Source organism: Alexandromys fortis, unplaced genomic scaffold (genome assembly GCF_014885135.2).
Source record: "Alexandromys fortis isolate MF-2015 unplaced genomic scaffold, M_Fortis_MF-2015_v1.1 scaffold_161, whole genome shotgun sequence".
NCBI classification, from domain to species: domain Eukaryota; kingdom Metazoa; phylum Chordata; class Mammalia; order Rodentia; family Cricetidae; genus Alexandromys; species Alexandromys fortis.
The window spans coordinates 375,396-399,049 of NW_026068073.1; the positions used below are offsets into that span (position 1 = coordinate 375,396).

The 23,654-nt window shown below is 54.3% G+C and overlaps 3 protein-coding genes across 6 annotated transcripts in view; all 3 read left to right on the forward strand.

Moving 5' to 3' along the window:
- Positions 1–6,063, forward strand: part of Grin2d (glutamate ionotropic receptor NMDA type subunit 2D) — a 40,700-nt gene extending 34,637 nt beyond the window's left edge. For all 3 annotated transcript variants that reach the window (XM_050121202.1, XM_050121203.1, XM_050121204.1), the window contains 3 exons: positions 3,898–4,085; positions 4,222–4,454; positions 4,614–6,063. In XM_050121202.1, coding sequence (XP_049977159.1) covers positions 3,898–4,085; positions 4,222–4,454; positions 4,614–5,918 — 1,726 coding nt within the window. In that variant the 3' untranslated portion in view covers positions 5,919–6,063. The remainder of the gene's footprint in view (positions 1–3,897; positions 4,086–4,221; positions 4,455–4,613) is intronic.
- A 1,819-nt stretch (positions 6,064–7,882) lies between these two features.
- On the forward strand, positions 7,883–13,727 carry Grwd1 (glutamate rich WD repeat containing 1). Its single transcript, XM_050121364.1, has 7 exons — positions 7,883–8,088; positions 8,241–8,358; positions 8,512–8,671; positions 10,953–11,166; positions 11,271–11,413; positions 11,580–11,777; positions 12,899–13,727. The coding sequence occupies exons 1-7, from the start codon at positions 7,902–7,904 to the stop codon at positions 13,214–13,216; spliced, it is 1,338 nt and encodes a 445-aa protein (XP_049977321.1). The 5' UTR covers positions 7,883–7,901; the 3' UTR covers positions 13,217–13,727.
- A 279-nt stretch (positions 13,728–14,006) lies between these two features.
- Kcnj14 (potassium inwardly rectifying channel subfamily J member 14) lies at positions 14,007–23,498 on the forward strand. 2 transcript variants are annotated; one of them, XM_050121366.1, is made up of 3 exons: positions 14,007–14,347; positions 18,035–18,795; positions 20,006–23,498. In XM_050121366.1, exons 2-3 carry the CDS (start codon positions 18,088–18,090, stop codon positions 20,600–20,602), a joined length of 1,305 nt encoding a protein of 434 aa, XP_049977323.1. In that variant the 5' UTR covers positions 14,007–14,347; positions 18,035–18,087; the 3' UTR covers positions 20,603–23,498. The 2 variants fall into 2 exon arrangements, with proteins under 2 accessions (XP_049977323.1, XP_049977322.1); XM_050121365.1 differs by lacking the exon at positions 14,007–14,347 and having other exon boundaries at positions 16,481–18,795.
- Positions 23,499–23,654: the final 156 nt, after the last annotated feature.

A 23,654-nucleotide genomic window follows, 5' to 3' on the forward strand; every position in this document is an offset into this window, starting at 1 on the left:
CCTAGATGTCAGCTGGGATCCCTCTGCCAGTTAAGGACAGAGAGAAAACTAAGACCCCTTTCCAAAGTGGGACCCTCAATGACCTCCCCAAAATGAAAGGTAATTCTTGGGGCCTCCTAGCCTCTACTTCACCCCAAGTTCTTCTATGCTTTGGCTGTATCACCTCAATTCCAGGGGTCTTCCCAGTAGAGGTGAGAGCACAGACAGGTTCTGCTCTGTCCTTTACACACATACACACACACACACACACACACACACACACACACACTCAAGGCATTTACGCATGAGATTCTCTATAGCTTAATAAAGCAGGGTTTAAATCAATTGACAGGCTAGAGGCTGTGATGTATTTCAGCGGCTACCAGAATCCGAGTGGATCACACACACATGCATGCACACATGCACCACATAAAGGTAAGTATTCCTTCCTGGCGAATCCTCCCTAACTGTGGTCAGCCTCCAGTCATGTCTTTAGCTTGACATCCCACAGATCTGGTCCACCCAGTAGTATTTTAGTTTAAAAAAAAAATCAAGGAAATATTTAAAATTCCATCTCCCCACTGTAGCCAAACTTCAAGTACTCGAGCCTATGTGGACAGTGGCTACCATATCCACACACAGGGTCTATCATATCACAGCAGGGTTTCTGGACAATGCTACACAGGGTGAGGCCCTGGCTTAGAAGTTATCTGGAGTCTGTAAGAAGTGTGGCCAAAACGTCACCCCGCAGCTATACCACTGAAAGAATAAACAGAGGGGCAGGCCTAGTGGTGCTGACCTGTCATCACAGATACTCAGGGCTCCAGGCAGGAGGCTATGAAGCTAAAGCCAGTCTCGGTAACTCTGCGAGAGCCATCTTCAAAGAAAGTAGCATCGGGGCTGAGATGACAGAGCCATGAAAAACTGCGTGCTGGTGAAACTAGTGCTGGGGAATCCAAGACAGGTACATCCCTGAGGCTTCCCTTTGGTGAGTGCTAGGCTAATAAAATGTATGTCTCACTGGGCATGGAAGTGCATGCCTTTCAACCTAGCACTAAGGAGCAGAGGCAGGCAAGTCTCTGAGTTTCAGGCTAGCCTAGTCCACAAAGTAAGTTTCAAAGCCGCTAGCGGTATATAGTAAGACTGTCTCAAGAAATAAACAAAAAAGAGATGATGTCTCAAAGGTGACTGTGGTCCTGAGGATGACACCCAAGGTCCCCCCCTTCACACACAAGCACTTACAAACAACTGAGCATGCTCACACACACTACAAGTGACATAGACCCAAGGCTGTAGCCCTGTGTGCAATCCCTGGAGCCCATGTGGTAGAAAGGAAGGACCAACTCCTGCAAGTTTTTCTCCAACCTCCATGTGCACGCCATGTCCTCCCACACACATAATTAAATGTAAAAATAATAAATTCAGGGGCCGGCGAGATGGCTCAGCGGTTAAGAGCATTGCCTGCTCTTCTGAAGGTCCTGAGTTCAATTCCCGGCAACCACATGGTGGTTCACAACCATCTGTAATGAGATCTGGTGCCCTCTTCTGGCCTGCAGGCATATATGCAGACAAAATATTGTATACTTAATAAATAAATATTTAAAAATAAATAAATAAATTCAAAAAGCAAGGTTGGTGATAGCTCATAGGGTCATTGCGCTTGTTCCCAAGCCTGGTGGCCGGAGGGAGATCAATCTCCAGAGCCCACAGGGTGAAAGGAAACTGACCTGCAAGTTGTCCTCTGACCACAAGTGCACAATGGCATGCATGCGCTTACACACGCAATAAACAGGTAAACGTAAGAACTGTAGGGGCTGACAAGACGGCTTTAGCGGCTCAGAGCGTCTGGTCTCTGGTGCTTCTGGGCCTGCTTACTGGTGTGGACCGTTCAGTTATAATTCACTGAGCCAGGCTTCTTCCTTTAGGTCACCAGCCAGCTCCCAAATCATGACACAGACTCACTGGTTCTGAATGCCTGGCCTGGCTTAGGCTCATTTCTGGCTAGCTCTTTTAACTTAACCGGTTTCTTTGTCTATCTTTGCCTTGGGGCTTTTTACCTTCCTTGTTTCTGTGTATCTTTTTTTTGTTTGTTTGTTTGTTTTCAAGACAGGGTTTCTCTGTGGCTTTGGAGCCTGTCCTGGAACTAGCTCTGTAGACCAGGCTGGTCTCGAACTCACAGAGATCGCCTGCCTCTGCCTCCCAAGTGCTGGGATTAAAGGCGTGCGCCACCATCGCCCGGCTTACTTTTACTGCTTCTCTGTCTATCTGGCATCTGCCTGGTTTCTTCCCCTGGGTGTGTCCTTCTTTCTCCTTGCTGTTGGTTCTTCCTTCTCCTCACCTCAAGCCTAGGCTTCTCCTATCATTCTCTCTGCCTGCTATCCCTGCCTATCCTTTCTCTGCCTAGCTATTGGCTGTTCAGCGCTTTATTAGACCAATCAGGTACCTCAGGCTGGCAAGGTGTAACAATGCAACAAACGAACAAATGTAACACATCTTTGCTTGGTTAAACAAATATCCCACAACAATTTATTCTCTAAAAAAAAAAAAATCATTGTATGTGCCAGATTATGCCTGGGCTAAGAATGAAGACCTGTGTGCCAGCTTCGGGGGCTGGCAGTCTCAGAAGAAGCTGAGGTCAGGAGTGAAGGACAGTAGTGCTAGGCATCCGTGGGGTACCCTGACTTCTCTTCCAACCAGAGCTTAGTATGTTAGGGCCCAGATCAGGCTGGTTCCCCTTCTGGAAAGAAGAGACAGAAAGGTTTTAGTTTTACTTCTGTTTTGTGGAGATCAAATGATGAGTCTGAAGAACAGTAATAGGTAGAATACAGGTCAAATATAAGGGCTCCCTGGTGTCGCCGCCACTCCCCCTGCTAAGTCTCAAGCCTCTTTATAAGGCAAGAGCTTGGGCTGTGGCTATGAGGTGTTTCCTAGCGCCCAACAATGAGGGTCTAGGGGCACGGCTCGGGCATGGCACGATGAGAGCGTGACGGTCTAGTGTGTATAGGGCCCGGGTTCCACCACCAGTGTCACAACTAATAAAATCTAAAGCCTTTTCAAATATTTATATTTGGGGGCTGGAGAGATGGCTCAGAGGTTAAGAGCACTGGCTGTTCTTCCAGAGGTCCTGAGTTCAAGTCCCAACAACCACGTGGCAGCTCAACCATCTGCAATGAGAGCTGATGCTCTCTTCTGGCCTTGTAGGTGTGAATGCCGAGAGAACACTGCATACGCAATTGAAAAATAGATTAATTACTTTTTAAAGTTTCTGTGTCTATGTGAGTGTGTGTCATCACATGGGTGCAGATACACGCAGAGACCAGAAGAAGCCATCAGAGCTCCTGGAGGTGGAGTTACGAAGTGGTTGTGAACTCCCCTGCTACCAACTGCTCTGCCTCTGGGCCACATTCACACACACACACACACACACCAAAACACAACTTTGTTTCTTTGTTTTGGTTTTTCAAGACATGGTTTCTCTGTGCAACCCTGGCTGTCCTGGAACTCACTCTGTAGACCAGGCTGGCCTCAAACCCACGGAGACCCGCCTGACTCTGTCTCCCAAGGCAGATTAAAGGTGTGTGCTACCACTGTCCCGCCTTTTTAACGTTAACTCTCCACTAAAAACAAAAACACGAAACAGTATTTTCTTTGGCAATATGTTGGATTAAGAGACTGTTCCCGTGTCAGTTAAAAGGCCGTCCTCTCTCCAGCATCGCCTTCCCAGGCACTATCACCTCTGCAAAAGTTTCAGCGTGCTGGTGTCAGAATTAGGCCCCTTTGACCACTGTTGAAAAGAGGCACAGGAGGTACCTGCCCAGGAACTCCTGAGCAGTTGGGGTTAAAGGTGAAAGGGGCTCCTGGAGTGCCATGAGGTCATCTACGTGAGACTGACCCTGTCTTTCACGTCCCTGTCCTCAGGAAACTGGACGCCTTCATCTACGATGCGGCAGTGCTCAACTACATGGCCCGCAAGGATGAGGGCTGCAAGCTGGTCACCATCGGCTCGGGCAAGGTCTTCGCTACCACCGGTTATGGCATCGCCCTTCACAAGGGCTCCCGCTGGAAGCGACCCATCGACCTGGCGCTGCTGCAGTTCCTGGGGGACGGTGCGGCTATGCTGGGCAGAAAGTCCTACTCTGGAGAAGGGAGGGCTGTCCTTCGGTCCTGGGGAGGATGGGCTGGGGTTGGGGCTCTGTCGGAGCAGAGTGTGTTCACAGTAAGTGACTCTGACCCCATCTCCAGATGAGATTGAGATGCTGGAACGGCTGTGGCTTTCCGGGATCTGCCATAATGACAAAATCGAGGTGATGAGCAGCAAGCTGGATATCGATAACATGGCAGGTGTCTTCTACATGCTCCTGGTGGCCATGGGCCTTTCCTTGCTGGTCTTCGCCTGGGAACATCTGGTGTACTGGCGCTTGCGGCATTGCCTGGGGCCTACCCACCGCATGGATTTCCTGCTGGCCTTCTCCAGGGTAGGAAAGGGAACCTGGAGGCAGTACCTGGAGGGAAGCACCAGTAGAGGGGAAGGGGGATAGGGGGAGACAAAGAAATAGAAGATGTGGGCAGGACTCCGTGTGGAAGAAGAGGGAGTGGGTGCAGACACCCGGCTGACCCGTCCGCACCCCTCACAGGGCATGTACAGCTGCTGCAGCGCCGAGGCGGCTCCACCGCCTGCCAAGCCTCCGCCCCCACCGCAGCCGCTACCCAGCCCCGCATACCCCACCGCGCGCCCGCCCCCAGGCCCTGCACCCTTCGTGCCCCGAGAGCGAGCAGCCGCCGACCGCTGGCGCAGGGCCAAGGGCACCGGGCCTCCGGGAGGCGCAGCGCTGGCCGACGGCTTCCACCGATACTACGGTCCCATTGAGCCGCAGGGGCTGGGCCTCGGCGAGGCGCGCGCGGCACCCAGGGGCGCGGCCGGACGCCCTCTGTCCCCACCCGCCACACAGCCCCCGCAGAAGCCACCACCGTCCTACTTCGCCATCGTGCGCGACCAGGAGGCGGCCGAGCCCCCCGCCGGAGCCTTCCCCGGCTTCCCATCCCCGCCTGCGCCGCCCGCCGCCGCAGCTGCCGCCGTCGGACCGCCACTGTGCCGCCTGGCTTTCGAGGACGAGAGTCCGCCTGCGCCCACGCGCTGGCCGCGTTCCGACCCCGAGAGCCAGCCGCTGTTGGGTGGGGGCGCGGGCGGCCCGAGCGCGGGGGCCCCAAGCGCCCCGCCGCCGCGCCGCGCCGCGCCCCCACCGTGCGCCTACCTGGACCTCGAGCCGTCGCCTTCGGACTCCGAGGACTCGGAGAGCCTGGGCGGAGCGTCGCTCGGCGGCCTGGAGCCCTGGTGGTTCGCCGATTTCCCGTACCCGTACACCGAGCGCCTCGGGCCACCGCCCGGCCGCTACTGGTCGGTCGACAAGCTCGGGGGCTGGCGCGCCGGCAGCTGGGACTACCTGCCCCCGCGCAGCGGCCCCGCGTGGCACTGCCGCCACTGCGCCAGCCTGGAGCTGCTACCGCCGCCGCGCCACCTCAGCTGCTCGCACGACGGCCTCGACGGCGGCTGGTGGGCGCCTCCGCCGCCACCCTGGGCTGCTGGGCCACCACCCAGGCGCCGGGCACGCTGTGGGTGTCCACGCCCGCACCCTCACCGCCCGCGGGCCTCGCACCGTGCGCCCGCTGCGCCGCACCACCACCGACACCGGCGCGCGGCAGGCGGCTGGGACATCCCGCCGCCCGCGCCCACCTCGCGTTCGCTCGAGGACCTGAGCTCCTGTCCGCGGGCGGCCCCCTCACGCAGGCTCACCGGGCCCTCACGCCACGCGCGCCGCTGCCCGCATGCTGCGCACTGGGGGCCGCAGCTGCCCCCCGCACCGCACCGGAGACACCGGGGCGGGGACCTGGGCACGCGCAGAGGCTCTGCGCACTTCTCCAGTCTGGAGTCCGAGGTATGATGCGGCTCCGGGAGGCCCCCGTCGCCCCCTCGGTCAGCGCAGGCCACGGCCCGAGGGGGCGCTCTAGAGTGGACAGGACCCACATGGGTTGGGAAGGACGGAAACGGACCTGGCTGGACCCCGCCTGGAGCAGCGTCCTGCGTCCCCTCGCGTTGGGGAAACCATGAGCCAGAGGGGGACTTGGTCGCCCAAATCTCACCCATCCTGAGAGCAAATGGGGCGGGGTTCTCGGAGCCCACCGACTCTTTTTTTAAAAAAAACCCCGAAAAGGGCTTTTTAACGTCACCTGATTTGGCGGGAGATGGGGAGGGGTCTCGCCGCGCCCCGCCCCCCACTCTCGGGGCCCTGACCCTCACATCACTGTGCAGCTCCCTGGCCCCAAACACACCTCCCGGGGAGCCTGTTTTTAACCTTTCATTCATCAGGACTCAAAACTGTGAGACGAGTACGCCAAACTGTGACTCCAGACCTTGGCCCCGCCACACAGAAATCCCTGACCCCAGACTGTGACTTCCAACACCTACAATGATCATCTGACCCCAGACTGTGCCCCGACCAGACTGTGACCCTTCATGTCAGACCTCGATGACCCCCTCCTTTTAGATCCTTGTTGGTTCTGACCTATGACCTATCCTCCACGAAAGTCCTACCTTCACCTGCCTCCCCCACTTCCCTATCAACCACATCTTTAAATCCAGCCCTTATTTGTGATCCTTCAGTGATGACCCAGCAGACATTCCCCTCCCGCACCCTCCCCCGGACCTCCTTTCCCAGATCTCAGCAGGGTCTGAGGCTGGGTTGAGAGGCGGGTCTGGGAGCCCACACTTGACCCTTCCCACTCCCACTACTACACTGCAGTGTTTGGAATAAAACCATGTTTTTACGCCTCCTCAGTCCAAGCCTGAGCTCTGTGTCTGCCTCTTAGGCCCCTTCAACTTCTCTGGAGAAAATGGAACCTGAGAAAAGTCCGTGGGAAAGACAGTCAGACAACAGAAACTGGGCAGCTGGTGTAACAGGCAGAGTGTTCTAGCATTCATAAAACCACGAGTTCAGTCCCCAGGAGATGGGGGAAAACACAATCAAGGCCCAGGAAGTGGCAAGAGACCCGAGGGAAGAGGGGTGGGGAGGGGGTGGGGAAGAGACGCCCCAAAGAGTAGCGGAAAAGATAAGGGATGCAAAAGTTAGGACCAATCTAGATGCCTGTTCCTAAGGCTACTGGCAAGAATGGTTTGCTTGGTTATCTTATGTAAACGAAGAGTAAACCCACGTCTTGAATATCCTTAATCTCCCCAGTGAGAATCTATTCCTATTTCATTACGCCAATTAACCAAAACTCGGGTGCACAAGGGTGGATAAAGAGAGCTGACACAGTTGTAGCTGCGGCCTCAAGAGAGACTTTCTGATTAAGTGCCTGCTGACCAGTGCTGCCATGGGAATGGCTGTTTGGGAAATGGACCGCCCCAGAGGATAGATTCAATCTACTAACTTATACATAATATCCAACCTGTCTACCCTAAAGCATTTTTGAAACAATTTAAAGCCATCATAACAAGGAGAGGAGAAGAAACCGTCCTTATAGGTCCTCGGGGAATAGAAGCCCAGTCTCTTTGCCAGCAAGCGCTTGTTTGCATACATGAATAGTTAACTAACTGGAAAGACAGCCCGGGGAATTAATGGTGGAAGTGGAGAGGGACTCGGAATTCAAGGACTCCCGTGGAACGACAACTCCCAGAAGGCCTTGCCACTGCTGCAGAAGAACTCCCCAAGGTCACGCGAAAGACGAGTCTGGGGCTAGTCTGTCTTTTTTCACTAGCCCGTTACCTGGGGCATCCAACTCTGTGCACCACCTACTTATTACTGGCTCTCAGGTTTCCAAGGTAACAGTGCAGTGGGACAGGTCTTAGACCGGGAAAAAAAAAAAAAAAAAAAAGAGAAACCCGGAAGTGACGTCCTTACTTCGCGTCAGGGCGAGAAGGTTCGAAGATGGCGGCGCGCAAGGGACGGAGACGCACATGTGAAACTGGGGAACCCATGGAAGCCGAGTCCTGCGATCCAGCATCCGAAAGCCCACCCCAGGTCTACCTGCCCGGCAAGGGACCGCCATTAGGAGAAGGGGAGGAGCTGGTGATGGACGAGGAGGCCTACGTGCTGTACCATCGTGCGCAAACTGGTAGGCTGAGGACCCTGATTCTTGGACCCAGGGAAATGAAAGGCTTGACTTGGAGCCTAGGGGACGAGCGGTCTGGAGTCTGAGGGTTGTCATCACCTTGCGGACTGCTGGCCATAGACTCTGCTACTATACCGTCTTCCCTCCCTCCCTAGGCGCCCCTTGTCTCAGCTTTGACATAGTCCGAGATCACCTGGGTGACAACCGGACAGAACTCCCGCTCACTCTCTTCCTGTGTGCGGGAACCCAGGCTGACAGCGCCCAGAACAATAGGTGAGACTCAGTACCTTTTCATGATCCTCAAGGACCCACAAGAGTTAGGGCTGTCAGTGTCTGCCAGACCTAAGAGTCTGGGTCCTCGGCCTCCTTCCTCCCTAAACGTCCTGGCACTCAGTTCCTAATTTAATTCATCCTTTGCTTCCCCAGACTGATGATGCTTCGGATGCACAATCTCCATGGGACCAAGCCGTTACCCTCAGAGGGCAGTGATGATGATGAAGAGGAAGATGAAGAGGATGAAGAGGAGCGGAAACCTCAGCTGGACCTGGCCATGGTTCCTCACTATGGTGGCATCAACCGAGTTCGGGTACTTGCCTTCCCAGGGGCTGTGCAGCATTCTCTGCAGCTTACCCCTTCCCCAACAGTCAAGTCCCTCGGTACCTTCTCCTGCCCTGCAGGTTTTTCGTTTTAGTTCTTTAGACATAGTCTCACTAGGTAGCCCAGGCTGACTCCAAACCCACGGTGGTTTCCCTGCCTCAGCTTCTAAAGGTTGAGATAACAGGCATGAGCCACCACACTCAGTTCCCTTCAGCTTTTACTCATTTATTTAATGGTTTTTATTCCTTAAGAGGGGTGATAGCTGTTACACACTTGGTGTGGTTTTAGACTGTAGTGGTTTTTTGCTTGTCGTTGTTACCACGATTGTTAGGCAAATGCTGGAAGTCCTGACGCTTCCTAGGTGGGGCTGGAACAGCACATGGTTGTGGGATGTAAGGGATTCACTTAGCTATTGCTTAGGACTTGAGGCAGCATAAGCGACAGGGTGAGTTCCAAGGTAGCTCAGTGGCGGAGTGCTCACCTCACGTGACTGAAGTGTCTTCCTCTGGTCAGGTGGATGAACAAATAAAGGAGGTGATATGCGAAGAGGACTCAGACCAAAACTTCACCCACAACCGGGCCTGTGGGTTTCTGTCCAGTTCTTACTATGCCTTGGGTACTCTCCTAGTCCCACAAGTTTTAGCCTGGTGACAGGCGGCTCTGAATCTATGAGCTCAACATCCTAGTGAGGAAGGGAACAAGAAGGAACTTGTAAATATGTAGTTTGTTACAAGATACTATGTGTGAGCCGGGTGGTGGTGGCGCAGGCCTTTAATCCCAGCACTCAGGAGGCAGAGACAGGCGGATCTCTGGGAGTTCGAGGCCAGCCTGGTCTACAAGAGCTAGTTCCGGGATGGGCACCAAAGCTACAGAGAAACCCTGTCTCAAAAAAAAAAAAAAAGAATACTATGTGTGGTGGAGAAACTGAAAGTAGAGGAAGGACGTTCCTGGGGTGGAGTTGCTTTTGTAAATGGTGCCGCGAGAGGACTTGGTGAGCAAGTACTCTTGGGATAGAGACCCACGGCAGGTTCTGAAGTTTCAAGGGGAGACCAGCGTGTGTGAAGTGTGATGGACAGAGGCAGAAGTGAGCACCCAGAAGACCAGTTGTTTGGGCCCTGCAGGGCAGTGTGAGGCCTTGGGCTTCTCCCTCTGGAGAAATTAGGAGCAAGTGAGAATGGCAAGTTGAGGAAGGACCTGTCTGGTATTAGTTAAAAGAATCCCTCTGGCTTTTGTGTAGAAAATCGGCTGCAGGAAGGCAAACGTTTGATTCTGTAAGGGGCGTCGGTGGAGACATATGCCACCACAGCACAGGTGGTTAGAAAGATCTGGAAGGGTGCTTTCAGTGTAGGTGTGAAGAAGACACAGTTAAGCATGGATCTCAGCGTTTGGGCCCAAGGTGAATGAATGTCTTGGGGTTGCTGTTGCTGTGATGAAATCCCAAAAGCAGCTCGGGCAGGAAGGGCTTTACCCCACTCACACTTCCACATCACTGTTTGTCGCCAAAGGAAGTCCGGAAGCCCTGGAAGGTTGCTGCTTCATGGCTTGCTCAGTCTGTTTTTTTTTTTTGGGGGGGGGGGGGGAGTTTGTTTTGTTTCATCTTGTTTGAGGCAGGGTTTCTATGCAGGGTTCTGGCTGGCCTGGAACTTGAGCTGTAGACCAGACTGACCCTGAACTCAGAGATCTACTTCCTTAGGGCTGGAATTAAAGGCGTACCACTGCCACCTAGACTGTCCGCTTTTTTCAGAATCCAGGACCACCTGCCCTGGGATGACCCCACCCACAATGGGCTGGGCCCTCTCACATCAATCACTTTAAAGGATGTTCCCCTGCCTGCAACCCCCTCTTACAGAGTCATTTGCTCAGTGGACGCTCCCCTCCCACAGATCCTCTAGTTCTGTCAGTCTGCCGTAAACTCGCCAGCGCAGTGGAGAACCCCAGAGGGATGTGCTGCCTGTGGTAACAGGGCAGACCAAGGGTCTCGGAGTGAGCGCAGAGGTGCAAGGTCATGCGGCCCAGGCCCTGGGACCCTTTAGCACACAGAGTGTTTCAGAGATGCCAGAACACCGTGGGAGCTTTGAGCGTCATCCTCACTACTAACACACACACACACACACACACACACACACACACACACACACCAGGAGGTGACAGTTTCCATCTCGCAAAGTTGCTTGGGAACTGTAGTTTGTCTGTAGGCATGCAGAGGTTATGGTTCTGGAGGTCTGTTGTCCAACCTTAGGCCTCTTCTCTGTTTTGTGCGCCCCTGGCAGGTATCCTGGCTGGGAGAGGAGCCTGTGGCTGGAGTATGGTCAGAGAAGGGCCAGGTAGAAGTGTTTGCGCTGAGGCGGCTCCTACAGGTGGTAGATGACCCCCAGGCCCTGGCCATTTTCCTCCGGGAAGAGCAGGCCCGCATAAAGCCCATCTTCTCCTTTGCTGGCCACATGGGTGAGGGCTTTGCTCTTGACTGGTCCCCTCGAGTGCCTGGTGAGTTTGGATTTTCTTGTGGTTCAGGGAAGGTGGGCAATGGGACTCTTAGGAAGACAGGAAGGTAGCCAAGTGGATAAGGTGCTCTCCTAACCCTTACCCAGGCCGCTTGGTGACTGGTGACTGTCAGAAGAACATCCACCTCTGGACACCCACGGATGGTGGCTCCTGGCATGTGGACCAGAGACCATTTGTGGGCCACACACGCTCCGTGGAGGATCTGCAGTGGTCACCAACTGAGGACACGGTGAGGAAAGGCTAGAGGCCTGGACTTGGGTCTGATCGGTGCAGGGAGACGAGGGTCTCAAGTTGGGGCCTGATTCAGATGAGGAGACAGTGAGTGACAATGGCCGCGTTCTTGGCTTTAGTTTGGGGCACATCTTCCCACTTAAACTTGTTTCCGCCCTCCTAAGGTGTTCGCCTCCTGCTCAGCTGATGCCTCCATTCGCATCTGGGACATCCGAGCAGCCCCAGGCAAGGCCTGCATGCTCACCACGGCCACTGCCCATGATGGGGATGTCAATGTCATCAGCTGGAGCCGCAAGGAACCCTTCCTGCTCAGCGGTGGGGATGACGGCGTCCTCAAAGTCTGGGACCTACGGCAGTTTAAGGTATCTTCCCAGCTGGATTCCTAAGGGCTGGAGAAGCTACTGGGAATTGAAACCTGGAGAGGAGGCAGGAACAGCAGGATGTGGGTATGAGCAGAGGTATCACTCCTTCAACCTTGGACACCTGTTACTCTTGAGACACCCTATTCATCTGTCTTCCCTTTCTCACCATCTGTGTTAGGTCGGTACATTAGCTGGGTGAGACTAACTCTCATTTGCCAGTGTGGCAGAGATACAGCTGGCTACACAGCCCCCTGGCCCTGAGCTGCTGGGAATTGTAGTCTGTTTTAGTGGACTATACAGCATCAGTTGGGAATTTGAGCCCCATTCATTTCTTGCAGAAGGAAACTGAGGCACAGACAGGAGCAGAGGTGACATCACAGTTAAGCTAAGAGTTATCTGTAGAGCTGAGCAGTTCTAGGCAGGCGGAAGAGACGCTCCCAGTCTCTACAGGAGGCCAGGACCTCTCCTGGCTCCAGGCCTTCCCTGCATCGTCATGCCTTAAGCCTCTGCCCGGTTTAATCAGTTCTATAGCATCTTCCTTGAGGACACTTCCAGAGGGAGCTGCAACCCTCCTTCCATGCCAAATGGCCCCGGGCACTTCTGTTCCTAGCCCACTTCTTCTAACACAAGTGCTGTCTTTTGGTAGCATGGGGACCTTAAGGCTGTTTCTATTCTGTGAAGGCCTCAGCCTTAAAGAATAGCCAAGCATGTGCTAGACGGACTGCCCTCTGCTCTTTTTATAAGGAAGGATACTGAGTATGCTTGGGGCATGCAGGGGCAGGCTTCTGTCGCCTTGTCAGCCCATGGGCCATACATCATCCTTTTTGGGGGGTGGGGGGGTTTCAAGACAGGCTTTCTCTGTGTAGCTTTGGTTGCCCTGGAACTTGCTTTGTAGACCAGGCTGGCCTCGAACTCAGAGATCTGTCTGCCTCCCAGGTGCTGGGATTAAAGGCGTGCGCCACCACTGCCTGGTGACCATATGCCATCTTACCTGTTGTCCTTTCCCTGTGTTTCATTCCTGGGCTCTGACTTTGTATGAGTGTAAGGGAGGGGCCCTGGTTGAACTCTGAGCTGAGTGTCAAGTATTCATGCTAAAGCCTGATTCCTACCCTCTCTTATAGTCTGGCTCCCCTGTGGCCGCCTTCAAGCAGCACATGGCCCCTGTGACCTCTGTCGAGTGGCACCCTCAGGACAGTGGGGTTTTCGCAGCCTCTGGCGCTGACAACCAGATCACACAGTGGGACCTGGCGGTTGAGCGGGACCCAGAGGCAGGGGAGGCAGAAGCAGACCCTGGGCTGGCAGCACTCCCCCAACAGTTGCTGTTCGTGCACCAAGGGGAGACCGACCTGAAGGAGCTGCACTGGCACCCGCAGTGCCCAGGGGTCCTGATCAGCACTGCCCTGTCAGGCTTCACCGTCTTCCGCACCATCAGCGTCTAAGGTGGCCAGCACTTGCCTCACACCTTGGCTCTTCGTGGGAACTGGATTGGCTAACCTGGCAGGGATCATTAGGTCTGTAAACTGCACCCCAGAAAGGAAGACTCGTTCAACTGGCCTGTTTGGAACAGAAGTAATGGATTCTGCTGCCCTGGTGTCTGGATGTGGATTGGCCCTGGTTCATACACTTAGACCAAAGACCTTGCCCATCCCAGATGTGGCCTCTCTATAAGATTTCTGTCCGTGTTGACTCTTGGCTTGACACTTAGACCTCTGCCCCAGGAACAAGTTCTGGCTGGTGATGGACTCCGGGGACTTGAAGGGCTTTGCCATGCTGGGCCGAGTCTGGGTCTGGGTGCTCCAGTGGAATTTAGTTCTCGCTTTGCTTTCTGGCCAGCTAGGTTCCGCTGAGATCCCAGCTGAGGACTCGGGTCCCTCACTGTGCTGACCACTATTGTAGTGGAGGGAAGTCTGGGCTTCTGCTGCAGTAAAAGACAGTAAGCCCCAAACACGAGACGCCAATCTGTGAGCTTTTCTGTGACAAAGCTGAAGGGGGGGATTAGGCAGGGACCTGTCCCTGTATGGGACTCATCACCCTGTGTGGGCTCTTCCTTTTTGACTCTGCCTTTTCCAAACCAGTCCATTTGGACCTGGCTTGGAGTCAGTAAATGGGTGTCTCTTTCTGGACCACCGGTTTATTAAGACATCGTCCTTGGGGAAAGAAATGGGAACCCACATTTTTCTCCCCTTTATTATTATCTCAGTATTTCCTTCTAAGTTCAGGAGGCTGTTGTGCCCTTCCTATGGCTCTGTTTTCCATGTTCCTGATCCCCAGTGTCCCTCCCTGCCTCCCACCCATTCATTATCTGCACTGTCCTCTCCAGTCTGCCTGGGCCGCAGCCCAGTGTCCTGCCTGGCCAGCCTCCCTGGCTCCCCCTCTGCAGTGCTGAGCCGGCTCCACCCCCACCCCCCTCTGTTGAGGCCCTGATCCGCTATAGCTCAGAGGTTGAGTGCCCCGGCTCAGGCCCCAGGGGCCGAGGACAGACCTGAACACATTAGCACCCACAGAGGCCCCTCTCCAGCCTGGGCAGAGGAACCCCCAGTGCAGGGCATGGGGGTGGGCGGCCCCCCCAGGTAAGTGCAGACATGAGCCAACCCATCTCATCCTCCCTCTGCCCCCAACACCTTCCCTGATGTTCCAGCCAGTAGTTCCCCCTCTCTGGTACCCCCAGTACTTGGCTTCCAGCTCTGGCCAATACTGATGATGAATTTCTCACTAGCGCATTCTCGCTCTGAGAGGCAGCCCCTCACTCTCCCTATCTATCTCCATCTCATGAGACACGAACCTGATTTCCCTGGTAATTCTTAGCCTCCTTGTCCACAGACCTCTCTGTCTACCTGCCCCCCCCACCCCCCCCCGTCTTTGTCTCTGTCTCATCTCTCTCTGGGCCTCTGTCCCTCCAGCTCACGCCACTGTGATCTCTGTTCCTCTCTTTAGGTCTCTTTGTGTCAGTTTCTTGTCATTCTGTGTCTGTCTCTTTCTGGGTTTCTTTCCCTCTCTCAGTCTCTCTCAAGTCCATCTCTGTCCCCACCCCGTTTGCATCTCTCTCCCCCCAGCTCATGCCTCTGACCTCCTGTTTCTCCAGGTCTCTGTCGCTTTCTGTTTTTCTGAGTCGGTCTCTTGTCTCTCTTTCTGGGTCTCTGTTCCCCCAGCTCATGTTTCTGACCTGTTTCTCCGAGTCTCTGTCTGTCTGTCTGTCTGTCTGTCTGTCTGTCTATCTATCTATCTGTCTATCTGTCTATTTATCTGTATCTCTCTATCTCTAGGTCTCTATCCCCCCAGCTGGCTACCGTGACTTTGCATCTTTGAGCCTAGTGACCCCAGTATGGTTGGGTTGTCTGACTGCCTTGGAGATCCAGAAAGGACAGGAGTTCCTGTCCCTGCTTGTTCAGTGGTTTCCTTGGGACTCCCTCAGTACCCTCTGTCCCCATTATTTGGCAGGGGTAGGGGTGCCACCTTGTGTGAATGGGAAGGGCGGGGTTTCTTGGCTTTAGATTATATAGTGACTTTGACATGCAGTTGAAGTACCTTAAGCCCTTTGGCTCCTTTATATGGAAACATTAAGCTGCTCTTGTGGGTCAGGTGGAAGATGGGGGGGTGTGGGTCAGTATCCTTCCCCCATCTTTTGTGGGAGCAGCCTACTGCTGGGCTCTGTGGGATACAGATGGTTCCCTGAAGGTAAAAGTCCCTCCCAGTCTAAGGTGGATACAAGTGGACACACCTCAGGGCAGTGGCAGAATCAGGGACCCAACCCAGCTTCCCACCCTAACACAGGAGCCCCAGATTGAGATGGGGTGAAGCCCTTGGCCCCGATACCCTGAACAATCAAAGGTGAACCCTGGGCAGCTGCAGATCCTCCATATACACACTGGCCTGGCCCACTGCCACACGGTAGTTGCCACCGTCCCTGGGGCTCAGCACACAAGCTTGCCACCTCTCTCGTCAGCTGAGGCACCAGCTGATTCCACCTCCCTCTCTACCTGGTTAGCTCTGGGGAACTCCTGCAGAGCAGGGATCCTGCCACACAGGCCGCTCACGGTGCTCCTCATTACTTCCCACATTCCAGCTCTAAAGCTGCTCTTGGGAGACAGCCTACTCCCATCCTGAGAATGACCTTCGACATCTGGTGCTGCTGTGCTGACTCAGCCCAGCTCCGTTCACTCAGGTTTGCACCTGTCAGGTGGGCCTAGTGACCTATTCTAGATGCCATGGAGACCAAGAAAGGAGGTGCAAGGCATCCTTGGGCCATAAGTGCCAAACTTCACACAGCCTTCTTACTTGGAATACTCAGGTCTTCCCACTAAAGCCCATGAGCTTCCATAGAGTCTAGTCTTGTGTGCTTACAGTATACGAAGCCATAGACTGAGCTGGGTAACACTTGGACCAGACTAGCCCTGTAGTAGCTGGAGATGTGGCTGAAGGCCCTGACCTTGGTTTTCCGCTCTGAGCAGAGGCTCAGGAAGGTCAGCAAACACCTGCTATAGGAATATCAGAACTCTTTGTCAGGATGACTTGCAGATGCCCTGCCTTTCAGGTTGGGGTTATCGCTCTTCATCCCTCAAATGAGCAAATCAAAAGTCTGAAAAAGGAGTCCTAGGCTACAGTCTAAACCAAATCAGACCTTGAATCTTTTTTTTTTTTTTTTTCTTGACAAGGTCTTGCTATGTAGATGGGCTGGAACTCACAGAACTCCACCTTCCTCTGGGATGAGCAGCAGACCTGAGTCTGTATGACCAGAAGGCACTCTGTACTGGGAAGTTGTTCCCATCCTTGTTAAGGACACTGAGATCAGACGGTCAAGGTTGAACCTGCTTGTTAGTAGCTTCATTTAGAAATAATTCATCATTCACCCATCAACATATGAGAGTGCTGGGGTCGAGAGCCCAGACCCGAGGCGTGGCACACATGTGCTCTGCTTTGAGCGGCAGCCTCATCTGTCCGGTGATGTCAAGTGTTGCACAGCTGAGCTGCTGTCACTCTGGTGCAGCTAGGACAGTTTTATGATGTTAGAAGGAAACCCTACATCTTTTCCAATCCCCCTTTTCTCAGCTGGAGGTAACCCCCACATACTGTTCCATGTGTTTAGAGATATCTCTATAGCTCAGTGTGGTGGTTCAGGTGATTCTTGCACTCAGGAGGTGGAGGCAGGAGGGTTGGTTCTAGGCCAGTCTGGGCTGTGTGCAAACTTTGTCTCCAAAACAAACATCGTCTCCAGGTTGTGGTACACAGCAGTGTGATGTTACGTAGTTTCTCCGTGTTGTTCAGGGAATACTTATGCGTAGAAAGGTCTGCATGTTCGGTAGAGAGGCCACTGCTTCCAGTCTGAGTTTCCTGAGCTTAGTGGGTACGTACAGAGGATACAGACAAAGGAAACTGAACTATGACTGGAATTGGCTCCTCCCACCTAAAATGTTTTTGAGGTACAGCCATGCCTGACACAGCCTGTGTTCCCACCTACTCCAGGGACTGAGGTGCAAAGATCTCTTGAGCTCATAAGGCAGCCTCAACAAAGAAATGTTTCATATGGTTTGATATTTGTCCATCATTTCTTTTTTTCTGCCAGGTAGAATCCTTGTTCCTTATCTGAGTCAGGGCCTTCCATAGCTCAAACTGGCCTCAAATTCTCCATGCTTTTACATTAGCCTCCTGAGTGCTGGAGTAGCAGTATGCACACCTCACGCCACATCTGGGGCTGGTTTTTCTCTTGACGCCAACACCAAGTGCTAGCATTCAAAGCTTGAGTAGCTGTGGGCTTAAGAAGGTTATATCTATAAAGTGATGTGGTTGTCTCAAAACTCTGTTCTGTGCTAGGGGCATGGCTCAGTGGCAGAGCACTGACAGCCCTCTACCAGTCAGGGGCTAGGGACATCCGTGGCTCAGTGGCAGAGCACTGACAGCCCTCGACCAGTCAGGGGCTAGGGACATCTGTGGTAGAGCACTGCCTAGTATTCAGGAGTATCCCTATTGTTCTACAGCAGTACTATCTACAAAACAAAACAAACCACAAATGTGTAAGTTCATGTGCAGGGCTTACGGCAGTCTAAGTCACCAATTTGGCATTCTTCATAACAGCATTACGAGGACTAGAAGAAACACTCCGCTTCAGTTGTTAGCAATACACAAGTTTCATATTCGTAAAAGTTATCCCGTAAGTGCTGGCCCACCCTTTGGTAGATGAGGGTGCGCAGCCCAGTGTCATGCCTGATGGTCCTCTAGTTCCTGGCACCCCTGACGTTCCTGTCCATCTTTTGTTCCTGTAGGTTTGGGGCGCCCGCCCCCCGCTAGGCCAAGTAGAGGGGGGTCTCCCCGCCCAATGGGCCTGGCCAGGGCCCTGCGCCGCCTGAGCGGCGCGCTGGAGTCAGGAAACAGCCGAGCTGGCGATGAGGAGGAGGCAGGGGCCGGGCTGTGCCACAATGGGTGGGCGCCCGCACCGGTGACTGGGAGCCGGCGCCGCGGGCGCTTCGTCAAAAAAGATGGGCACTGCAATGTGCGCTTCGTGAATCTGGGTGGCCAGGGCGCGCGCTACTTGAGTGACCTGTTCACCACATGTGTGGACGTGCGCTGGCGCTGGATGTGCCTGCTCTTCTCCTGTTCCTTCCTCGCCTCCTGGCTGCTCTTCGGCCTGACCTTCTGGCTCATCGCCTCACTGCACGGTGACCTGGCGGCCCCGCCGCCCCCGGCGCCCTGTTTCTCACAGGTGGCCAGCTTCCTGGCTGCCTTCCTCTTCGCGCTGGAGACGCAGACGTCCATAGGCTATGGTGTGCGCAGCGTTACCGAGGAGTGTCCAGCTGCTGTGGCCGCCGTGGTGCTACAGTGCATCGCAGGCTGTGTGCTCGACGCCTTCGTCGTGGGCGCAGTCATGGCCAAGATGGCCAAGCCCAAGAAACGCAACGAGACGCTGGTCTTCAGCGAAAACGCAGTGGTGGCTCTGAGAGACCGCCGCCTCTGCCTCATGTGGCGGGTGGGCAACCTGCGCCGCAGCCACCTGGTGGAGGCTCACGTTCGGGCCCAGCTGCTGCAGGTGAGGGGGTTTGTGGGGCCTGGGGATGGAGGCACGGGTGGGACCCAGCTGCAGATGTGGGGTGCGTGGGCATGCGCACGTTTTTAGGGGAGGACAGGGTGTAGGAATCTGGGAGGTGTGTCTCCAGCACCTTAAATAGCAGAGCCATGGGCTACCTGCAGGATAGAGGTAGACCAGGAGGAAAGTTCCTGGGAACCTGAGCTTGAGACAGTAGAACACCTAAGAGCGTCTTGGCCTGGAGACTGCCCGACAGGAGCTACGGGCTACAGACATGGGCAACCACACCTGTCCTCAAGTGCTTCCGGTAGCTCCCAGCAGCGGGAAAGTCCTGGACAGCTGCCTGAGATGGGTTTAGAGGGTGGTGAAGACTGAGGCCTTGCTACTATGTAGGGCACAGTTACCAGGAGAAAGGAAAACAGAGCAGCTCAGGACTTGAATCCCAGGCTCCCCTACCCAGTGAGCACAGCACCAAGGCTGGGAAGCAGCCCACTGAAGCCATTCCCACTGCGCCGGGGTAGCAGCCTCCTCCAAGCCCTGCTGTAGGAGCCTTGACACTCCTAGACTTGGGGGCCACATTGCTCAAGCATCTGGGCTCCCAACAAACCGCTGAGCTGCAGTCAGCACTGGCCAAGTGGAGGCTGCAATTGCGGCCAGAGGAGGGAGTGGGTGACTGTGGGAAGTTCAGCTTCCAGAAGCCTCTGGGGTACAGAGAACAGTGGACCCAGGGGGACACTTCTTTCAGAGGTCTGTGGGGTGGGTAGCGACACCACTCGGGAGACACATAGAGCAGTAGGTAGGAGACAAAACCACCAGCATCTAGTATAACACACACTTCTCACTGGGCTCATACCTATACTCAATGGGTTGGAGAGGCACAGCTACCTGAAACAGTGGTGGGGTCATTCCTGTTGGAGCCAGATCTGTCGCCCTTGTCCCTCTCTCTGGGTTCCTTTCTCTCTCTCTCTCTCTCTCTCTCTCTCCCTCTCTGTCCCCAGGTTTCTATCTCACTGTCTTCCCCTTGTTCCTGGGTTTCTCATCCCCCGCGGAAGGTGTCTGTCTGTCCCCTTATCTTTGAGGGTCTCCCTCTCAGTCTCTGGGTCCATTTTCTCCAATATCTCACCTCACTCTTTCTTCTTTCTTTGTATTTGTATTCCTCTCTTGCTGTAGCCTGTGTTCACCTCTCTGGCTCTGTTCTTTTGCTTCTGCACAGCCCCGTGTGACCCCGGAGGGTGAGTACATTCCACTGGACCACCAGGATGTGGATGTTGGTTTTGACGGAGGCACCGACCGCATCTTCCTCGTATCCCCCATCACCATTGTGCACGAGATTGACTCGGCAAGTCCACTGTATGAGCTGGGGCGGGCAGAGCTGGCCCGGGCTGACTTTGAGCTGGTGGTCATCCTCGAAGGTATGGTTGAGGCCACAGCTATGACGACACAGTGCCGCTCATCTTACCTCCCAGGTGAGCTGCTCTGGGGCCATCGCTTCGAACCAGTCCTCTTCCAGCGTGGCTCCCAGTATGAGGTTGACTATCGCCACTTCCATCGAACATACGAGGTCCCAGGGACACCAGTCTGCAGTGCCAAGGAGCTGGATGAACGGGCAGAGCAGGCTTCCCATAGCCCTAAGTCAAGTTTTCCTGGCTCCCTCGCTGCATTTTGTTATGAGAATGAACTTGCTCTGAGCTGCTGCCAGGAAGAAGAGGAAGACGAGGATGCTAAGGAGGGGACTTCAGCAGAGACCCCAAATCGGGCTGACAGTCCCCAAGCTCTTACACCAACCCTGACACTAACCCTGCCTCCATGACACAGCTGAGGTCCACTTCCCCATGTGGCTCCCCTTCCCAAAGATGACTGACACTCCATTGGGAGGAGGGGGTTTCCAAGGACCAGTGGCCTGCTGGGACAACCATTATCCATGAGGTTGTCTACCACAATACCAGACCTTCATTTCTCTGCTCCATTCTCACTCTCAAGACCCCTTTAGGAGCTGGATTCCTGCATCTCACAAGAGCCGAGGGATCCAAGAGGCAAGGCATAAAGGCTGGATTCTGGTCAGATTTCAGTGAGACACACGGCTTCAGAGAAGAAGATGTCAATTTACACAGATCAAGAAGCAGAGTCAAGTGACGACGGCTTTGCTACCCTCAGGAGGAAGTGGGCAGAGTACTCCAAGGATTCGGGACTATCATGATTGGCCAAAGACAGACTGGTGCCCGGACTCTATGTGAAGAAAAGCCCAAGAGTTGAGATCCTCTGAGTCTAGGTTGACACGGGGGATTCTAGAACAGGCTGGCTAGAGAGGGGATCCACTCCAGAAACCACAAGACACAGAGAATCGGTAGGACTGAGATGACGTGAGGCTCCTGACGCCGGAGAACTCTAGCATACCGGCTCTTTAGAGTCCAGCTAAGGGAGTGAGTCTGGCTTCTCCGTGTCCACAGGGTAAATCTGCTTTTGTTTGAAGTGCCATTCTTAGAGCATCCAAAGGAGTCAGGATTCTTTGGCCCAGTAGACGCCTGTGCTTTGCTGTTCCACTTTGCCCAGAGGGTTAGGGAGCTCCATGACCATGGGTGACTTCCTGTGTGGTTTTATAACGCCAACAGGAATCAGAGCTCCAGGGACCCAGAGCTGTCCTTCCCCAAAGTTCTAGTCACCTTCAGATGGACAGCCTGGTAGTCCTGGGAGGCAGACACTTTTCTGGGCAGGGCTGGCAAGCAAGAGCCTAGAAGATCCCAGGGCTAGGGGCCAACGGAAGGGGGAGGCTGAGGCTGGGGAGCCTAAAATATTCTGGAATACTACACCTAGTGATGTGTGTCTATTTCTCAAAGATATCCATATGTGTATTATATATAAACACAGATCTCTATCTTTTCCGTTCATTCCTGCAGTAAGATGTGAACAGGCTCAAGCCACTTGGAGCCCTTTGCAGAGATCTGGGAAGACTTTAAGTCCCAGCAGCTCCAAGTGACTCCTGGCAAACCTTGCCTTGTGTGGCTTCAGTCTTTCCTGGAACAACGACCACTAGAGCTTTCCCAAGCAGGATGGCCCTTCACTATGGAGGCTAGGACATTTGTCCCCACCCTCATGCTGAAACACACAGCCTTCCGGGTAGTTGGGAGGGGATGCTGACTTGATGACTGGTTCCATATTGTATGTAAATTATAGGACCAACGAGATGCATGGGCTATCACAAGGGTCAATGGCACCACCTCCCTGCTTCAGATCAGGGTCTTGGGATAGAAGAGGCAGCTGTTATCTCCAGGGTTATGTTCACTGTGAGAAAAGTGGGGCTCTTAGGGTAACCCTGTTACTGTCTTAAAGGCCCAAGAGCACCAACAGGGTGCCTGTGTTTCTGGAATTTTTGTTCTTGTTCTTGGCCTTCCCACAGTGCAGTCACCTAAGTGCCCAGCAGGCTGGTGGCCAGCCTCAGGGGAACTGCCAGAAGGAGGTGTCCTCACCCGTGTTCCCGACTGAGAGCCAGTACTGGCACCAGCTTGCCTGCGCTGAATCCACCCATGCCCTCTTCTGGCTCGCATCATGCTTTATCCTTCAGAATCCCCAGGTAATAACCGGACAGGATTAATTAGCTCGCAACTCCCCCCTCCAGGTCCAGGGCAGGGACTAAGGATGATGAAGGCCATGGTGGAGAAAGAGGCTAAGTTGGGCTGAAGAGACAGGGGCATGTGGTTCTATTGGGAAGGAGAGGGTGGGAGAGGGCTGCACAGCCAGAGCTCTGCAAGGGAGGGCATGGGTCGGGCCACTCATAAAGGTCAGAGAGGGGATTAAGAAACTCCATGACTAATCCAAAGGCTTAACCAAGTCCTGGCCCTGAATCCGTCCTCACCTGGGCAGCCCAGGGACACGGATGAGGACGAGACCTGGAAGTCCCTCTAGCCCCATCATGGGCCTTTGATTTACAAATATGCCTGAGTCCCCATCACAGACAGCTCCCTCACTGCACAGCAAAAAGGAGGAGGATGGGGGAGTTAAGAAGGGCAGGAGTGTGGGGACAGAAAAGGTTGGGTAGAAGGAGGACCTTAAGTACAGGGTACAGGGACCTGGAGAGCTGCCAAGAGAAAGTCAGAGCAGGTGGACGATTGTGTGTGGGGGGGGTGTTGTTTTGGGACAATGCCTGGGGAAGGCAGAATTTGAGGAGGAGGAGGAAGCTAAGAGTTTAGGAGAGAGGAAGAGCCTAAAGACAGCGCTGGGAGGGTAGAGCCAGTGTATGCATCGTTCCCAATACATTTGGAAGAGATAACGCCTTCAGTTTACCATCCTTTGACTCTGGGATATTGAGTGTAGGAAAGTCACATGAGGTGGTACGGAAAGGGTTCAGAGATAGCAACTGCCTGAAGAAAGAAGTACCCTGAGAAAGGAGGCAAAAGACAGGCCTGTGCGGCTCCCAGTTGCTCGGCAACCGCCGCGGTCAAAAGCTAGCGTGGAGGGCGCAGGAGGTGTGGCTCCAGGAAGCAACTCTAGGCTGAGACCCCGCCCTTGACAACAAAGCTAATCAAATCCCGCCCCCTAACAACGAATTCCTAAAAGAGGTTCCGCAGCCTAGTCGGGCTCTTACGCAGGCGCAATCCTCCCTGCTCCACGAAGCCCCACCTCCTGATCGCTCCTTTTTGAGTTTTCTTATTGGAGAATAAAGCTGCCAAAGATTTTCCTTTGTTTCGGAGGCGGGATCAAACACTCCGTCCGCACTCTGATTGGTCACTCTAGCAGTCTATCGCCAGCTGTACGTTCCTGCAACTGTTTCTCGCGTGCCTATTGGTCCCGGAGATGATACTGTGGCGTCGAGGGCGGAGCAGTCGGGGAAACCCGTAGTGGATTGGGTGGTATCAAAGCGAGGGGCG

What these genes read in the sequence shown, in the direction of transcription:
- Grwd1 (XM_050121364.1), top strand. Translation starts at nt 7,902, where the DNA reads ATGGCGGCGCGCAAGGGACGGAGACGCACATGTGAAACTGGGGAACCC. An exon ending in GTACCATCGTGCGCAAACTG is followed by an intron (nt 8,089 to 8,240) that starts GTAGGCTGAGGA and finishes CTCCCTCCCTAG; the next exon opens with GCGCCCCTTGTCTCAGCTTT. An exon ending in GACAGCGCCCAGAACAATAG is followed by an intron (nt 8,359 to 8,511) that starts GTGAGACTCAGT and finishes TTGCTTCCCCAG; the next exon opens with ACTGATGATGCTTCGGATGC.
- Kcnj14 (XM_050121366.1), top strand. Translation starts at nt 18,088, where the DNA reads ATGGGCCTGGCCAGGGCCCTGCGCCGCCTGAGCGGCGCGCTGGAGTCA. An exon ending in TTCGGGCCCAGCTGCTGCAG is followed by an intron (nt 18,796 to 20,005) that starts GTGAGGGGGTTT and finishes GCTTCTGCACAG; the next exon opens with CCCCGTGTGACCCCGGAGGG.